General features: G+C 44.2%; 1 protein-coding gene across 8 annotated transcripts in view; it reads left to right on the plus strand.

Moving 5' to 3' along the window:
- Positions 1–8166, plus strand: part of GRHL3 (grainyhead like transcription factor 3) — a 37326-nt gene extending 29160 nt beyond the window's left edge. For all 8 annotated transcript variants that reach the window (XM_048969114.1, XM_048969115.1, XM_048969116.1 and 5 more), the window contains 8 exons: positions 1155–1313; positions 2099–2177; positions 2547–2680; positions 3527–3561; positions 4245–4333; positions 4467–4552; positions 5502–5566; positions 7176–8166. In XM_048969114.1, coding sequence (XP_048825071.1) covers positions 1155–1313; positions 2099–2177; positions 2547–2680; positions 3527–3561; positions 4245–4333; positions 4467–4552; positions 5502–5566; positions 7176–7290 — 762 coding nt within the window. In that variant the 3' untranslated portion in view covers positions 7291–8166. The remainder of the gene's footprint in view (positions 1–1154; positions 1314–2098; positions 2178–2546; positions 2681–3526; positions 3562–4244; positions 4334–4466; positions 4553–5501; positions 5567–7175) is intronic.
- The last annotated feature ends 11228 nt before the right edge of the window (positions 8167–19394 follow it).

Raw genomic sequence — 19394 nt, forward strand, 5'->3', positions numbered from 1 at the left:
AACTCTGTACATGCACTCGCCTGGGGCTAGTAGGAGTGAGACTTCAGAGAGTTCCTCTGGGAGCCACAGTGTGAGGGTGTCCAGTGTCTGGGCCTTCCATTGCACCTGTTCTTTTCTTGCAACTAAATTTCACAGATAAGTGGTTTCTTTTCTGTCTGTAGATAGTGAGTAGATCTGATGCTAGATTTCAAGGCTGAAATCCTCAGCCAAAGCTCTGTGGAGGGAGCTATATGAGCTTCAGCAGCTGCAAATCTGTTCCCAGGGAGTCCAGTGGAAATTTCAGAGTCACACAAATGAGTTGATAATTTGGAGATATAACATGGATTACCTGCATACAGCTTTTCTTCATAAGTTCCCACTTGGAGGTAACTGACTCCATAGTAGTGACCAGGGAAACCAGCAGAGGAGTATTTGTTTAGCCAACAACAGTGATTCTTGATTCTTGAAAGATGAAGCCTAGACCTCCTCCCTTCCTCTGGGGCACTGCTATCTGAAAGTCACTTGTTCAGCTGAAAGAGCAGAAATATCAGCAAGAATGTCCCCGGCCAGAGTTTCTTTCTGGTCTGAAAGAAGGGGACAGACTCTTTAGGAGGATCTGTGCTGACAGAACAAAAGGTTTTAAGTTCAAAGAGGTTACATTTAGGTTAGATATAAGGAAAAGATATTTTACAGTGAGAATGGTGAGGCAGTGGAATAGGTTGCCTAGTGATGTGGTTGATGCCCTATCCCTGAAGACTGTCAAGGCAGGGCTGGATAAGGCCCTAGGCAACCGGATCTAGCTGTGGTGTCCCTGTTCATTGCGGGGGAGTTGGACTAAGTGGCCTTCAGTGGTCCCTTTCAACTCTAAGGATTTTATGGTTCCCTAAACTGATGGGAGTGGATGACCCAACAGAGAGCAGGAGACAGCTGGGGATTTATGAGCTGCTTGTGCAAAACTCTTTCTCTGGATTGCTGCTGTGGGTGATGGGGGAGCATGTAGTTAGAAACAACCCACAGCTGTGCTCAGGTGGGGAAACACAACCTACTAGTACAGCCAAGGCCGGGAACATTGAGGTATGTCTCGTGAGCTCCTTTTATTCCATCAAACTTCTGATGGATGTTTGAGGATGTTTTCAGTGCCAACCAGCTGTAGCCATTTCTGTTCCTATTTGCAGGTGTTTATTGGGGTGAATTGCCTGAGCACCGACTTCTCCTCTCAGAAAGGAGTGAAAGGTGTCCCGCTGAACCTCCAGATCGACACTTATGACTATGGCAATGGGACCAACCAGCTGGTGCACCGCGCTGTCTGCCAGATCAAGATATTCTGTGATAAGGTACAAAACTGCTCTTCCGCCAGCTTGGTTGAGAGAAACATTAAACTCCAGGAGGTGAAAAAGAGAAGTTGTGAGAGGCCAAACAGTGCAGCAGGCAGTGTACTGGAGCACTGATGGCTCAGCATGCTTGGTTGAGCAAGACAAGGCAGCCAGGATGTGTCTGCACCACCGGGACCTTTGTAGAACAGAGCCCTAAGAAAGTTTTCTCCATTTCAGGCCTGCACGAGCCTTTTACCATTTTAATTGATTCTCCTATTCTGACAAGTTTTTAAATAGTAGAAGAGATGAGAATTTCCTCTGAGGTTCTTCCCCAGCCTCAGACATCCTCCCGCTGAAACATTTCTAACAGCTATTTTTGTCTGCATTTTTTGTTTCTAAAAAGATTTAAAAAAATAATAAGAATTATAAATACGAGAAAGTTCAGTTCTCTTTTTTTTTTTTTTTTTTCTTTTTTTTTTTTTCAGATGGCCTTTAGGAGGTCTCTGAGATGATCACTTTTAATAAAGGCTGCCTTTAGAGTGGCAAGACACTGGCACCGATGCCCAGAGCTGTGGGTGCCCCTATCCCTGGAGGTGCCCCAGGCAAGGTGGGATGGGGCCCTGGGCAACCTGAGTTGGTGGGGGCACCCAGCCCATGACAGGGCTTGGAACTGGATGGGCTTTGAGGTTCCCCTCCAGCCTCAGCCGTTCTGTGATTCACCTTCAAGTTCTCGTCAGTAAACCCTCTACTCCCAACATTACATTAAAGCTGTCAGTGCCCTAATTTTTGCCTCACATTTCCCACAGGGAGCAGAGAGGAAAATGAGGGATGATGAACGGAAACAGTTCAGAAGGAAAGGAAAATGCCTGGACTCCAATAACAATGGTTAGTGCAATATTTGTCACCTAATCTGTGGTGGCCTGTCTATTAACTTCCACGAGATCTGGCCCTGAGTATTGCCATATCTGATGGAATCAGCCCCATTCAGAAACAACTTGTCAGTCAGGTCTCCTCCTGCCAAGACTCTCAAAGCTCATTACTGATACTTACCAACCCTTCTGAATTGCCATGGGATCATGCAAGAGAATAGTCTTGGAGGAGATGGTAGTAAGCAGGCCCTGAAGACTTGGGTCTCTTGGGATCCATCCATTTTCTAATATTTCTGTTGAGTGATGTTGAGCAGGCACTTTCCCACTCACATGTAGTCACCTCTTAAGTGCTTGGACTGAAGTGAACTGCACTTTCCATCTGTAGGTCTGAAAGGCTGTGTGCTGTCTGGCTTCAGAGGGAATGAGATCACGTTCCTGAGGCCAGAGACTGACCTCGAAACCCAGCCAGTCCTGTTCATCCCCAACCTCCATTTTTCAAACCAGCAGAGATGTGGCACGGTAAGTCCCTTTGCAGAACAGCCAACCTGTTGCTCTCATCACCCCCATCATTTCCAACCTGATCAGACCCCCCAGCATGACTTGTGTTATGTCAAAAAAGAAAACCAAACCACAGCTCCTCTGTGGAAATGTGGTGAACTTGAAGATGCAGCTGTCAGGAGTAGCCTAGATGCCATGCAGCAGTGATGGGCAGGATGACTTTTCTGTGTTCCTTGCAGATAGTCCTGTGGTTTACACGTTTCATCTGGAGCCACAGAGGATGAGAGTGGTGGGAGAAATATTGGCAGAAAGTAAACTGTAGAAAAATACAGCCACATCTGTCCCTGTGCAGGAGACATCTCTCACTGCTCCTCTGCCCTTCTATCTGCCCTTGAGCCTGGGACATCCTAGACACAGCCTCCTTCAGAGCTCATCACCATTTCCTCATGAAACAGCTGTCGGTTTATCAAAAGAAGGGAGAAAAGCCACCTGTGACAGCACTGTAGTGGCTGCTGTACTGATGCATCACAGCAAAACAGGTACTGGAAGAATGTAGTTGCAACTAAAGACCTCGCTGAGAAAGGAGTTGGTGCTTGATCCCAAGCAGGTTATGGGATTTGAGCTGCTTTTTGGTGTAGTCAGATATGCGTTCAGGCCTCTTCTAGGCAGAGGAGGGGAGTCTAGAGAGTTCTTTATGTCAGTTTTCATTTAATCCAAGATGCCCATAGAGTTTAATTGTGTTCTTAAGGAAAAATGGATGGACTAGGAGAAGGAATTACATTAAGAATGTGCCCTTGTGTTCCCCGCCAGCTTTGTTGTTTCCCAACACCACAAACTAAATGATTGATGTTTCCTTTTTGTTTCAAGGCTCTTACTCCTGCTGTTCCCAACTCTGCAAACAGGTAAGAATGCAGCAGTCTGTATTTTCCATCCATCAGCTGTTCTATTACTTTGGGCATATCATGGCAGATTAATATCTGTAGTACATATCTGTAGATGTAAAATAAAAGCATGGTGTCTCCCTGAAGCCTTGAGTGTCAAAGTGTATGTTAAAGTTTGGCTTAGAAGATACTAAGAGGACACTTCTTTCCTCCCTGTCAGTGAGCCCCTCTCCAGGTGTCTGGCCACTGCTCTTACTGAGACCAAATTTGAAAAGAGGCAAAAAATAATTCACAGAATGATCACTTAAGTGTTCTCATCATCTTTTCACTGCTATAAAAGAAACTGGAATGAAGTAGAAATCACACTTGTAATGAGCTTAGTGTGGGGGGAAAAGCCAGGATTTACCCCCTGGCTTGATCCAGTGTCTGCTGATACCAACAGAGCAATGAGGACATGGAGACAGAAACCGCTTTTTTAATTACATGGTACCAAAACCACTGCCCACATTCACCAATGTCCCATATGCATTAGGCAGGAAGTTGCAGATCTGGAGATACCCTGTGGCTGTAATTACAGAACCAATATTTATTTGCTGGGTGTTTATTGGGATAATCAGTTTTTCAGTCAAAAGTCAAACTGCTGCCACTGTTTTGTTTGCTATATTGTTCTGTCCTCTTGAGAGTACCGTGTTCCTCTTTCTCAGGCTGCCCCTAAAGCGGAGCGGGGCCTCATTCACAGATGAATTTGACCCAGTGCCTCCAAAGCAAACCAAGGAAGAAGATCCTCAGAGAGGTAAGCCTTGGAGTGGGAACTCTTCTTGGATGTGATGTTTCTATGGACTAAGGTAGCTCTGGATCTTGAAGCATGTGAGGCCACGCTGCTCTGCGAAGAGCCCTGACTCAGTGCTGTGCTTCATTCATTTCAGTGCTGTTGTATGTGCGGAGGGAATCAGAGGAAGTGTTTGATGCTCTCATGTTGAAGACACCGGATCTCCAGGGCCTCAGAATGGCTGTGAGTGTTTCCCAAAAATGGCGGCATATGAACAAACCACAGATCATAGGGTGCTGGCACTTCGCATATAGGAAAGTGGATATAAGGCTGTTTATATCTCGTGTCTGCTTTCTTTTGAGAATGGAAACGGAAACTGTGAGGACAGGTGAAGTCTACCCAGAAATGCTTGTTATGCAGTGTGCCACAGTGAGGAAGAACACACCATATGGCAAGATGGATGGGGCTCTGAGCACTGATGGAGCTGGGGGCGTCCCTGTTCATTGCAGGGAGTGAGACCAGATGGCCTCTAAGGATCCCCTCCAATTCAGTGGTTCTATGATTCTGTGTTCTGTTCAGAGCATCATGTAAGTGTCATCTTGTGACAGCAAATTCTATTGTAAAGCTCCCTTCTCATGCTGGCTACATATGTGCAGTGTGAAGGCAGCCCTGGCCTTGTGCTGAAATTCCCTGTGCAGTGTTTGGGGAGCACACAGCTGTATTTCTGCAGTGACCATCAGCAGCGTCCCTGATATCCTACCTCTCTCCGGGGCTTACTAGGAAGAAAACAAACAATATCCTGGACTGGGGATAGCTTTACAACTGCACTTCAGGCTTTGTTGGTTTTTACAAACTTTTAAAAATAGAGTCTGAGAAACGTCAGCACAGATGAGTCAGAGGATTCAGAAGATTCTTTGCCATCTTTTCCGTCCCTAATTACCTCACCACAGACAGACAAAAGCAGCTACTGAAAACAGCTGGGAGAAAGCTGCATGGCTCCCGTCAGCCCAGCACCAGACAGAACCATGCTCAAATTGTCCTGTTCAAACCATTGCTTCAGCCATTTTTTCTTCAGTAAAAAGGGAGGGGTAATCCTTTGCTGCCGAATACCTTTGGCTCAGTGTTTTCTTTGATGTTTATCATAGGAATTTCATTTTACAAGTACCAAGAATTGCTGCGTTTTCTCTTGCAGATTTCAGAAAAATATGGGCTTCCTGAAGAAAGCATTTATAAAGTGTACAAAAAATGCAAAAGAGGGTAAGCTAATCTCTCATCTGCTTTTACGCTGTACTTCTACAACCCGATTCTCTTTGGTATGCTGCCATAGGCTGAAATAGCATTTTAACAAGACAGTAAAAAGGAAAGCCATGTGAGGTCTGCACTACTTGGACCATATAAAACTCAGATCCTTGAGGGCTTTAAAGATTTGGGATAGTGGTTGTTTGTATTATATTTGTATGTAGTGTAAAGGCTTCCAAGGAAAGGCAGATGGACGGAGGAATGTTGGGGGAGTTAATGGCTGACTCCTTATGTCTCAGTCTGAAAGGCAGGGGGTTTAGAGTACATATCTTACTGTCATCAGAGATGTATAAATCTTTGCCTCTTTGAACCGAACACCTGAGTGTCCCTGTCCCTGAGAGAGATCGTACCCATTAAGTAAAAGCCCCAGTAGAGAACTGAAGAGCTCTAAAAGAGGAGTGCTCATTTCCGGCTTCCCCATCTTATCCCCAGACCAAGGAGGTCAGCAGGAAGTTCCACTCTGACTTTAGGAGGTGGATCAGACCCTCCTGCACACATGGGCTCTCATGCAGCCCAAGTGCAGTGCTGCAGGTCCCACAACGGACATTTGTCAGGTGTTACTGGGGGACCAGCACAGCTTCTCAGGGCACGGACAGAAGTTTGCAGTAAATATAAAATGGTTTCTCAAATGATTCCACAGTGATCTTTATTATTGACTAGTCAACATGGACCACATATGTGGCTGAGATGGAGTGATGTTGGCTTGCGTGAGCAGAGGACCAGCTGCTGAATCTTCTGCGGAAGGCAGCAGGCTAGATGTAGGGCCCGGTGCTATATTAAGAGATGTTTTCTGGACTGAAGAACAACTCCAGGACTATCCGCCTCTCTGGCAGTGAGTTCTCCCTCCAGCTGTTGGAAAGAGAAGGGCTCATAAATTCCCAAGTTATTTCCATAAAGCTAAGTCCAGAGTCTTTCTTGCAGAGCAAGTGATATACAATCAGGCTTTGCAAGCACTAGTGACTGCCTGGGAAATGAACTCATTGTTTTTACTGGCCCTGATCCCAGTTTTGAGCACGGGGAGAGACTGGTAGAAAAGAAAGGCCAATGATGGGTCCTGCCTTATGCAGTCCTACATTCTTACTAGCACAGCCAGCAGAGTGGTGTTCCACATAAAAACACAGGGGAGCAGAAGCCAGGGGAAGCTGAGGATTGGTCCAAAGCTCTGCTTCTTCATTCAGGTTCTGATTTCATGAGACGAGAAGGTCCTAAAGCTCCCTGGATGTGATCTTCCAGCTCATTTGGTGTCACTGTGACTTGATCCCCCACAGGACCTGTTTGCTCCCAGAGCTAAAGTGAGGCTTGTGGGCAGCTGCAAGGTGGGGAGGGGAGAAGCAGAAGTTTCTCCTCCATGCTGTGGTAACACAGAACTGATAAGTAATGGAGCAACATGGGCCATTTTTAACATAAAATCTGCTTGGAGAGGGCTGCCCTGTGCCATGAGACTTTGTCTGTGGTGCAATTACAAGTGGGGACCCAGAGCATATGGTGCTGTCAAACTCTCCGGGTTAAGCAGCACCTCAAGCCTTGGAACACACTGTCTGACCTGGCTGCTCTACCTGTCCTGTAGGATCCTGGTCAACATGGACAACAACATCATCCAGCACTACAGCAACCACATGGCCTTTCTCCTTGACATGGTAGAAGCGGAGGACAAGATCCAGGTCATCCTCAAGGAGCTATAAGGAGCTGCAGTCAGCACTTACTGGGACTTCTCTACCAACCAGCACATTTGACCCAACAGAGCTCAGCCAAGTATCCCACCTCATTGCCTCTACTTGAAAACTGCCAGCGGGGTGGGGCCTTGCACTGCTGGGCCAGAGCCAGCTGGAAGATCTGTTACTGAAGTGAACGTAGAACTTCTCTCTACTGAATTCATTATTTTATTTTGTTCCCTTCTGGAGACAGGCCTGACCTTCTGTTCAAGCTGGGAAGGCGCAGCTGCACTAACGTGGCTGATGGCTCTGGGCAGCAGTGAGGACAGCCTCTGCTTGCCACCTGCCTCTGCCCATGGCCGATCCAGCTGTGGGCTCTGGCTTTCTCCAGCCCATCAGTTCCACAAAAGCCTCCAACCATTTCCAGTAGGGCTAAGCCTGGCTCTGAGCTTCTCTGTCTGCAGAGACTTTCGAAGATATGTTTAAAATTCAGTTAAATGGACATTGCCTACTTCCATGCCCTCCACCATCATCTCTCTGTAAATACCACCAAGGCCTCTGTAGCCTCCCGTTTATACATTTCTAATGTATCATTCTTTTATATTTTATATGTGTATAAATATGTATTGTTTTATATTTGACTCAGTGCAGTGACACAGAGCATTTCAAACACAGGCTGCTTCACATTTCTCCGTGAACCCCTTTTGTAACTGTGTTGTTGGTTTTGTTGTTTTGGATATTCCATAGTAATAAAGGTTCAGAGACAGAACACAAACCATTTTAACTTGGCTCTGGAGGTCTGAGTCAGGAAGGGCTGGAGAGAAGCCAGGGCAGGGAGAGGACCTGAGAGGAACAGAAAAGATTCCAGGTGGGTTTTGCACCACATGTTTTTTAACAGCACAAGAAGTCTGTCATTCTAAACAGCCTTGGTTCTCTTCATGCACACAGGTCTGTGCCTGGATACCTCCTGAACCCTCCCACCCTCAATCTTCCTGGGCAGGGCAGTGTTACAGGTAGCAGCTCTATACTTTCCTCTACTGGTGTTGTGCTGCCCAAACTCCTCACACCTGCTGTCTCCTAACACCTCTGGGTCTCCTGTGCTAAAAAAAAACATCTGCAGCTGCCTCATAGGTTAAAAAAACAAAAAAAACAAACAAAACGAAACAAAAAACAGGAAGCAGAGGCCTCCATTTTCTCATTAATCCTTAAATGACTGAAAAGTGGGAACTTTTCCCTTTTTAATCCTCTGATTTACCTATCTACATAAAAGCAAAAGGCACGTGAGTCCTTCAATCACAGAGAGAGAGGAGCTCTACACCCACTGGAATGGGGGTTTTGAGATGTTGAAATGTGTCAGCCTGGTGAATTTTGGATTACTTAATTGCTGTTATTGTGTTGAGGAGGGCCTTTGAGATGAGATTCAGGTAAGTCCGAAGACTTATCTGCCACTGAAGATCTCTCTCAGCACTCCGCACTCCTTCATTTTCATACTTCAGACTTCATCTTCAGCAGGACTTCTCTCATTCAGTATCGGTTCTGTAGGGTTGTGCCTACCTACTGTCCTGCTATAGCCAAATTTCAGCTTGAGTTAAAAAAAAAAACAGGCACACCAAGAATCCCACAGCACTTGGAACAGATGGCTCCAAAGTCAACAGGTCCCCTCAGCATCCCAGCCCAAGGAGTAGGGGCAGGAACAGGCTCTACTCCTTTTGGGAAGACCTCTGTAGCATGACTGCCTGTGCTGGGTTGGCTGCCATGGCTGGTAGCTGCAGGTGGGTTGGATCCTTCTGGGCTACTGAGCAAGGTAAGAGCAGAGGTCCACTGCTGCCTGTGGGAGGGGAGCGTGCTAGACAAGAAGGTAGGTGGAAGGGGGAAAAAAAGTGTTTTCCATGCCTTCAGAGGGAGCAGTATGGATTTAGAAGGGCTGCAGCTTTGTTGGTTTTAGTTGTTTGGGGATTTTTTTTTCTGGTGTGTGTATGCAATGCCATGGGCTCTTGCTGACTGCTAATCTCTGTTAGTTACACTGAACATCTTAGTTTCAGAGCTAACTCCCTGCTGGTATGAATAAAGTCATTGTCACCCATCTGATTCTCCACACAGTCTCACAAGTCTAACTATAGTAATATTACTTTTGATCAAAAACAGCAAAAGCTGTGTTGCTGGTAATTGGGCTCCCAGCACAAAAATGTAGAGTCTTGCTGGATTGTACAAGACTCCACTTCATGCTGGCTACAAGAGTGTCTTAAGTTTTGCAGGGTAAGAACAGTCCGGACTGGAGCTGAGCTCATCTGCACTATTCAAATGACTTCCTCTGTTTGTGGAAAGGTGGCTAAGATACATGTACTTTTCCGGTGCAGATTCTAGGTTAGCCTCAATTTGTCAGGTTTTTAATCATAGTAACCATACTGCATGCAAGGAAATGCTGGTTACTTCATGCCAGCTTTCTTCAGTGTCAGAACAAGTACAGTCACCGCCCCCTGCCATCACAGGAGGGTGGGTATTTTGCTGATTGGTATCATTCATCCCTTCCAGCAAATGTGAGTTGCTGTAGAGGTTGCGTAAAGCAGCTCCCAAATATGTGTGAAAGCATTCTTGACTCTTTGCCTGGAGCCCACCAGTTCCTTTTGAAGATGAAGATACAAGTGATGAAGGCAATCCATCTCTAAGTGAACAAAGGTCGTGTGAAAGTATGAACCCACTTGTGTTTTGCAAAGGCCCTACACTGACTGATAAATGAGAGAAGCTCCCTCTGGAGCAGCATCTGCTCTGGACATTCAGCAGCTGGTTTGTGCTGACTTGAGTCAGAAATGCTTAAAAAGGTTTGTAAAATGTACTGGGGTATGTGGTGGAGGGTGTCTATGCATGCAAGCAGCTTGCATCGCGCAAGTATGATGCACACTCTGTGCAGGTATTGTCACACAGCATCAGGCTTTGGTGCACAACCTGAAGTGTCAATCCCTTGAACAAGCACAGAGCAGAAGTGTAGGATTTGTCTGTACTCTTGTTTTCATATATTCAGATGTTGATAAGAAAATACTCCCTTCTCAGGGGCCATGTTTTTATGGGCATGGTCAGCCTGCAGCGCCTTTCTTTTAGTTTATAAGAGCACCAAGAGAAGCTTTTTTACAACTCCCATTAGTTATAGCAATTATTCAACATCAAGGAAATTAGAGGCTTTTAAGTCAACTTCAGCTTATGATCATCTTCCAATATGCAGCTCTATGTGCTACAGGTCAGCTGCTGCACTATCAGGCTGAGGACAGCACTGCTTGCTGTGAGTAAGCATGTTGCAGACTTTGAAAGCAGTCCTGTTTGAGGAACTTGATTCTGGTGCGCAGGTTCTGCTGCTTACAGCACTGAGACCCACTTCTGTTCACAGATGAAGGAATGCTTCCCAAGTGCTCTGGGTGAATAAACACCTGCAGTGACAGAGATGCATTAAGAAAAAAGAACATGGCAGTGAGCTGCATTTTGCAAGAGCTCTGGTGTCCTTGATGCTGGGTGGAGGGCTCTGCTGCTCATTTGTACAAATAGCACCCAGTTTCTATGCCTTTATTCATGCTTATTCATTCCTTTATTCATTCCTTGTATCATTGATCAAGCAGCTGAGGATCTCAGTGTGTGGCATGGTTCTCCATTGCTGTGAAGGGAAAAACAGCATCCTGTGTTTTGTTAGGACACCCACACAGTATGTTCGGAGATGATCAATGACACAGATACCTTGAAGAGGTCAATAGTTAATTTCCTCAACCAAAATCCCTGGGAAATGATTGGGGGAGGGAGGAGGGGGGTAGAAAAAAAAAAAAAAAGGTCCAATTGTAATGCCACAGTGAGCTCACTTTATTTATGGTAAAATAGAAAGCCTTGTCAGAGATCCAGCTTCTGCAAAGACCTGATGCTCAGCTGTTCCAAAGCAAAATAGCACTAAAGCCAAAGCAGCAATGCCAAATGACTCCAACAGGGAATTCCTCTCATTCTCTCCCAATGATTGAAAAAGGAGAGGCTGCAAGCATTAATGCCAGCAGTTGAATGTGAAATGTTTTTGTGCTTTCCTATGTTATGGAGCAGAGATCTTCACTTCTCATAGTTAATTTGTCCTTTCCTCTAGCTCTCTCTTTATCAAATGCCACTTGGCATTGCTTCCCTCCCACCCTGCAGCTTCCCAATCCTTTTACAAAACCTTTGCTAAAAGATGCAACTGCTGAGAGATGTAGTGAAGATACACTTGTTGAGTAAGGAGAGCCATGGGCTTTTTCATGTCTTTGTGGTCAGGAATTTATTGTTGATCTTAATCTAAGGCCAGGCAAAGTCTCTGCATGATGACAATAAATTTACTTGAGTGATTTGCTGATAGGCAGATTTATTTGTCTTCTCATAAGTATTATGAAGGGAACAGAGGGCTTTGGAGAAGGGAGTTTCCTTCCATGGCTTTAATCCCTTTGAAAGGGGTAGGATGTGATATGTGGGAATGGCAGTTCTGTCTTGAAGGAAGTATTTGAGACATTTACAAGCCTCCTTCCAGCTCTAATTCCCAGCCCCAGGAGGAGCTGGGGAAATGGCAGTGTGTTCTTTGCGGTGCAAGTTTAGGGCATAATGCCAGCTATGGAAAAGAAACACAGCCTAGTGTAAAAGCCCCAGACTGGGATATGAGAGCAGAAGGTTCTTTTTCCAGGTCATGTGTGCTCTGGCTTCTTGCTTTGTAAAATAGGGGGTGAGAAATTACCCCTACATCACAAAGGTGGTGCAGTACTTAATTACTGTTTGTAAATGTCTGAAAGATCATCTGATACTGGTACCCTGATACACTGCTCCAGGGCATTGTCAGCCCACAGTCTTCTTCAAGGCTATGTACTGTAGCCCTTCCATCTCTAAGCCAGTTCTTGCAAATGTGTGGCAATAACTGGCCAAATTGGACCAGGTGATATAGTGGGACGCTGTAGGATTGCTCTGTTGTCTGACATAGTTTCCCACGTCATGTGAAAGTGGCTTTTTTTCCAGAGTTGGACTAATACGAAATGAGTTCTCTTTGCTTCCTTGGTAGGTTTATGTGGCCAGTAGGTTGCAAGCTCTGTAGCATATCTGTCTGCCCCTGTCAGTTGGAGGTCTTTGACTTGAAGCAAGATGTTATGCCCTTGGGAGACAATTTGATGAGGGAATTGTTGATGCTGTAGTGACCTACAAAATAAACAGGAAAGAGATGTAAATACAAAACATGGCTACAACACTGGTGTTGAGGAATGAGAGTATATCAGTCAGCAAACGTAGGGAAAAAAGAACCGGTATAACAGGACTGTGTGGGGAAATCAATTCTGGGTTTTAAAAGCGCTGTCCTGGGCAGAACTTACTTCAAGAGACACTGATAAGGCAATACGATCTGTCTTGAGCATAGTCACAAATGGAAATGGTAGTAATTTTAAAGAATCAAATAGGAGGAGAACTTGCATGTGATGTGACTTGTATTATAAGCTACATGCCCTCATGCTTGGGGTCTCAAACCTCAACAGATGATGGGCCAGGAGTAGACCTGTTTTGTAGTCGGAGTACTGTGCAGCTTGGTACATTATATACTAATGTAGCTTCTCTGGAAGTCTCTCGCATTTACGCTGAGTTATGGGGTGTTCTAGTGATTCCTTAAGGCTACTCAAAACCGTTAGTATTGTTTCAGGAAAGCTGTCTCAGTGGAGATTCAAAGGGGCCTATCCACAGCAGTTGGAAGGCAGGCTCACTAGAATTCTGACTGAGACAGAATCATCTCCATTGTGAATGATTCTAATGATGTAGCTCTGTAGGTGGTATTAGGACTAAAATTTGGGAGTGCTTACCAACTGTAAGTAGATCTCTTTCTCACAGTCCAGCATATATAAAGGTTGCATAGACACTGAGGACATTAAACTCTTTGCAGCAATGTGACTTTTGATTTTAATTGCTGCCTCCGATTTCTCCGGCATCAGCGCTAAGTGTCTAGTTAGGTTCAAGCCGTTGACTGAGCCTAGCATTTGAGGTGACAGTGCCGAGACACCTAAAGGCCATCTGCAAGACATCCCATGGAAAGCACTGCAGGAAAGGGGATGTCTCCATGGTCTGGTGGCTTTTAACTAAGCATGACTTGAATAAACTGAAATAAGAGATTCTTCAAGTCTGCAGATAATGGTGGAGTGGTTGTGTCCTCCTACAACTTGCACTGAACTCTGTGCAGCACTGCAGTTACTCTGCTAGTGGTCCCCAAGTGATTTAACTTGGGCAGAGGTGTCAAAAGTCCCTGGGGAAGAAGGTCACACTGCTCCCATGGAGCACTCAGCTACCTATCACAGTCACTCCTCTGGTGCATACTGCTGCTCTTCTTCAGAACGTGGAAGAGGAAAATGTTTCACAGCTCCTAAATTCACAGCTCCTAAAGAGCTCACACACTCAGTGATAACTGCTTGCTTTACTGAGTCCAAAAACTATGGTGTCAAAGGTTATGAGAGTTACCAAAATCACAGAATAGATCAATGCTGAAACGAGTGAAAGATTATGTTTCCAGGTTGAAATCTAACCTCCTGAAACATGCTCCAGGAGACAGGATTATTTTTCTTGTTGTTTTCTTTTTGTTGTTTTTGTTGTTGTTGACTGCTGAAACTGACTTTTTATCTAATCTAATAGTTAAAACTTCTAATGGTCAAGGCTAATTCACCAATGTAAACAGAAGAGCACAACAGTTCAAGCACGACAGTGAGGAGGTAGGGAGAAGACACTTGGATAAAAGAGTCAAACACAAAAAGACTGATGTTTTTCCTGTATTAAACTGGTGAATAGTCATGATGTTTAACTGGACTTATTTTACTATGGGGTTTGGTCTAAGAGCTGCAGACAGCTTTGAAGACATCTTGAGACAGTTTTCTCATTGCTCACTCATTTTTTCCCCCCCAATATTTGTCAATTTTCATCTGTCACTGCCTCAAATACAGGTCCGCCTGTTCTTAGACAAAAGTTCCTTCTTGTCTTAGTGAGAGCAGTGGCCACATAAAGACTGAAGGATCTGGCTTTTTTTTTCTTCTCAGATGTCTCTTTGTCTATAGTCATAAATTATCAGACACTGCCATCTTTCAGATAGATAGTTTCCTGTTCTGCTTCTTGTAGGTTAGATACTATCTCCTACAGTAAATCATGAGTCAGTGATTAATTTAAGAAGGCCATTCCCAGAAGCAAATTCTTACAGTGTTAAAAATAATATGATGCGAATCCATTATACTATGATATAGAAAATAATTATGGCCTGCAAACTAGTTTAATCAACTTAGAACATGCTGGGACAGATTCTCAGCCACAGTGAGTCATTACAAGAAAGTTCACAGTCTTGGTATACAGACTGTATGAGCAAACATGATTACCCCATGTCAGCTGAGTCTCAGTAACTCTGTATGTGTGCTCTTTGCACACCCAAATAGTGAGGTAAGGCATGCTTGTTTAAAGCACTTTAGCTGGTGTTTAAACTGTATCAAATTACTTTATAAAAGCATAAATTGCTTCAAGAACATGTATGAAGCCAGTTAAGATGTCTCAGCTGGCGAGTGGCAACTTATTAAATTGTGTCGTCTTCATTCTGCTGTAAACAGCTATGGAAAGTCATCAAATGCTATGAAGAGTCAGTATGTTCTGCCCTTCCAAACACTGGGTGGATCTTGCATTACAATGCAGTTTAAGAGGAAAAGCTCGCTAGGAAATGGCTGCAATGCAGACATCCTGTGCAGAAAAAGAAAAAACTCTCTGAAGAGGAACAAACCAAACCAAATGTAACTATGGCTATTGCAAGAAAACACTGAAAGGACAAAAAAAAGTCAGTTAACTGTGTGCGTATTATTATAAACTGTCTGATAATTGTTACTAGCACTTTGTGTTTTGTTGTATGTTCCATATCTCAAAACACACTCTAAATTCCTGTGGACTACAGCTTGCAACATCCCAGCAAAGCCTGGTCACTTGACATGGGTGGGGACCAATAAGTACTCAGCAGGAGGTTGAGGACCTGAACCTGAGGGGTAGGTCTTCAGCTGATATAAACTGACATAGATCTGCAGCAAACGGAAGGACACAGACCTCATTGCCAACTCTGAGGTTGAACTTTAAAGCCCAGTACCTGCTAAAGGTGTAAAATTCACCTGCTTTGAGCTTTCTTGACCAACATAGCCAACACAGTCTTGATTTCGAGAATGCAAACTCATCAGATGCTGTGGGAATCATCAGTATCAAAGCCAGTGATGCGGCAAGAAGGTCTTACGGGCCCTTATGGCTGAATTTCACAAATTAACTATCGGTTTTTACTTTGATTATCTCCTGCTCCCAACAGCTTTCCTAGTAAACAACCACCCCAGTCTACAAATGTAGAATGAGCATTGTTTTCATACTTACTTCCTTCTTTTAGATTTTTGTTTTTTAATTTTATGCTGATATCTTCTGTTTTATATGATATGGAAGAGTTATTTCTTTTCTTTCTCCTTAATAATCTCACAAATTTCAAGGCATTTTATTTACCTTCTCTCTTAACTAAACATCCTTAGTGTTTTCAGTTTTTAGTAGGAAGTTAATGATTGTATATCTTATCTGTAAATTGAGTCTATTTTTGTCACAGCCTTTTTTTTTTTTTTAAGCCAGAACTGAACATAACATTCCAGCTGAAGGTGTAGCAACAGGATAGAGGATAATTTTTTTTTTTTTTTTTTGTGTGTGTGTGTGTACCATTTTCGAAGCCATCATTTGCATCTCTTAATTTTATGCTCTAATTGTGCATTAAGGTAGATGTCTTAATTGTTTCAAAATTATAATATTTTAATGCAAATCTCCTGTTGCATGGAAAACTGAGTATTTCTGAGTCTGAGGAAGATCAAATTTCCCTGCTGTCTACTCAGTAAAGACTGGGAGCCACAGTAAAACTAAAATCTCACTCGTAGTATCTGAGTTGGACCTAGTTAATTCACCATGTGGGCAGAATGTATTTGCAGTCACCATACCTTTCCTGACTCTGCTCTTTCTGGACTTTTAAAAAGATATTTTTTTAATCAACACCAGAACTAGAAGCAGAATGATTGCTATACGGCTGTGATCCTCAGCTTGCATCTCTGTGTGACCCTGTCATGTGGAAGTCTTGCCACGTGCTTGAAGATCCCCACCACGTGCTGCATGATTGTGCGGAGGGAAGCAAGTTTGAAGAATTTGTTAGAACTGGCTAATAAAAGTGCAGATGATAAAAAACAAACAAACAACAACAACAAAAGAAACCTCCTGCATCTACAAGCTCAATTCCCTGCTGTTGCCCAGGCTTGGCTGCTCTTGCTGGCCAGCCTGCTGAGGTTTGGACAGAGTCCCATGCTAGGTCCTACCCTGTAAAGGTGAGTTATAAGGGGGCATACAGATGTGCGGGAAGTCCACCAGGAATATCTTCCAGACCTCAGTGCCCTGGCACCCACAGAGCTGTGTGAATAGAGTGGTAAACTGGCACAGTTACAAAAGTGGGTCAACTAACCTATTAGGTATTCCAGGTCAGGTAATAAGAAGCAAATAAGCCCTCCACATTTCCTACACTACAGATGGGTAAATTTAATGTACTGGCATTTATTCCCAACTACCCTGCTAAAGTAATGTGCTTCAAAATGGCTTGTGCTGTAGTGGACACAGTCAAGTGCTTTTGGTGGAGGAAAATAAGTCAGTAACCCCCAAAAGGTGCAGTATTAATGGAGCTAATGTTTCCCTCCCCTACCTAATGCAGTAACTACTATTCTCTAGGGTAAAGTTTAAGAAATAATCAGCCAAGCCTTTGTATAGCTTGTGGTTTGGCTTCCTGCCCTCTCTGCTCATCAAGCAGGAAGTTCTCAAAGGGGAGTGCTTTGTGAAGCTACCTTACGACTCTGCCTCTTTTTTTCAGTCAGAACTTAGCACTAGGTCATCTGGAACTCCTGGAAGCTGACCAGTCAGACTGATGGTGCCTACAGAAGATATTTAAACAAATTCTCTACCTTGATCATTTTCCCTCATCTTTTGTCCTGTACATCCTTGATTGTTGTTATTCAGTCCTGAGATAATATGCTCCTGATATCACTGAGATGGGAGAGACAAGCAGGGAGGAAGAGATCAAAGAGAGGAGATGGAAGAGAAGATGCCAAAGGCAAAAGAAGTGGGAAGAAGCAAAATATTTCAGAGATTTATCTACTTTACATACTTGGTATGCAACGTTTCAGAAATTCTGAATATACTTCATTTTTAGAGTTCTGGTGGTATCACAGCCACTAGACAGCAGGAGACTGCTAAGAGAAGCCATGGGGACCGTCTTTCTATAGCTTTCAAGATGCATCCAGGAAGCCCAAGGAGGTCTGTAAGTGCGGGTAGACTTGAAAAGAAACTGTACAGAGCAGGCTGGAAAAAACATGTATGGTTATAAAATATCTTTCTGCTTCCCTCTGCTGGTCAGATAACACACATACCAATGTAAGTCCTACCAGTCAGGGAAGGATCAGTGTGAAGAGTATTGAAAGATAGGAGGAGTCATTTTTCTATTACTACACAAGCTTTAACTCTGCTGATTTATTTGAATTTGCTCTTGAATTTCAGAATATGTGCAGGATACTTCTGTATCCAGGGAAGCTCAAGAAGGCTGGAAAAGCGACCATGGATAAAGCTGGGCTGGTGAGAGATAGGGAGATAGTATGGATAAAGGTAATTTCAAGGTTTAAACTACTAATATTGCTTTACCATTTACCTTGTACTGTTATCAGTTGTGATTTCAAAGTTAATTTAACAACCACAATCTAAACTTAGTTGCTATTCTTGGTTACAAAACAGGACCATTATGAGTTGCAAAAAAAACAAAAAACAAAAAACCAACAAACAAAAAAAAGACAACATGAAACACTGTTCTTATTTGCCTTGTATATTAAAGTAACTTTGATTGAGAATTAAATCCTTGTTGTTTTTTTTTCCTGAGCTTGAGATTATGTTCCTGTGTTGCTTATAAAGACTGGAGGAAATTTGGAAACCTAAAAAGAACAGCCAGTAGTAATAAAACTGAAAATGGAGATACAGAAAACACGTAACTGCAATGCCAGCTTTCATTTCAAATAGGATGCATAAGTAAAAGGCACATCTGACACTGATGCTGTGTTCAAGTAAAAAAATCAGCATTTTTGCATTTAATTTTCCTATTTTATTTAAAAGCAAAGGGGGGGGGAGGGGTAGGAAGCTCTTTGAAACACTAATGTTGGTGGCTCAGTGCAGCTTTTGCAGATTGTTGTGCACCTTAACAGTGCACTTTACAGCACTGATTATCCCTAAACTGCACATCTGAAGGCCTGGAATCAAAGGCCCCTTCTCGGCAGAGGTGTGGTGACTGTCCTGAGGTAGGGATGTGGCAACCAGCTCCGGTTCTGGTCTCCTACAGCCATCACAACAAAAACATGGACACCTTGACTGATCAGGATAAGGCATAGACCTGCACTGGCAATAATGCTGCACTACTGAATTCAAATTCACTGTAGCTCGGTGAGAAGGGAGGGATGCTGCTGAGCAGAGGTAGTGCGTACCCTGTGACAGTCATTGCTGGGGAGAGGGCTGTGTATAGGACGAGGAATTGCTCAGTGCCGTCAGAGAGCCCGCAGCGAACTTCCCACTACCTCACTCAATACACAGCCACCGGGAAGCCGGGAGTGGTAGCGCTCCCCATCCCCCTGTGCTGGTCCAAATGTTTCCAAGGAGTTCAGTTTTGCCCTTCATGCACACCCAACTGATAGCGATATAAATTTCTCCGGGCATCACTTCGTACTGACTGCCTTCATTAATAAATACTGTGCTTTGAAAGAAAATCACTCGCGTCGTTGGGATTTCCCTTCTCCAGCTGCGAACGATTCACTGCACGGTACCGGGCGGGACCTTACGATCTGAGGCACCTCGTGCTGCTCCAGAACAGCCACGAGATTCGCGCACCCAACACAACGAACTTTAACGGGACCACCGTTTCGCTTCTGAAACAAACGAAACCGAACCGCCAGGACCGCACCATCGTAGGCCCCTCCCGGCAACGGGACACGCAATTCCCATCCTGCTATGCGGCGCGGCGCACTAAAGGAGCAATAGCACTAGTTACCGCGACAGTGGCCGGCCCCAAATCG

This window comes from Lagopus muta, chromosome 23 (assembly GCF_023343835.1).
Source record: "Lagopus muta isolate bLagMut1 chromosome 23, bLagMut1 primary, whole genome shotgun sequence".
In the NCBI taxonomy this organism is placed as follows: domain Eukaryota; kingdom Metazoa; phylum Chordata; class Aves; order Galliformes; family Phasianidae; genus Lagopus; species Lagopus muta.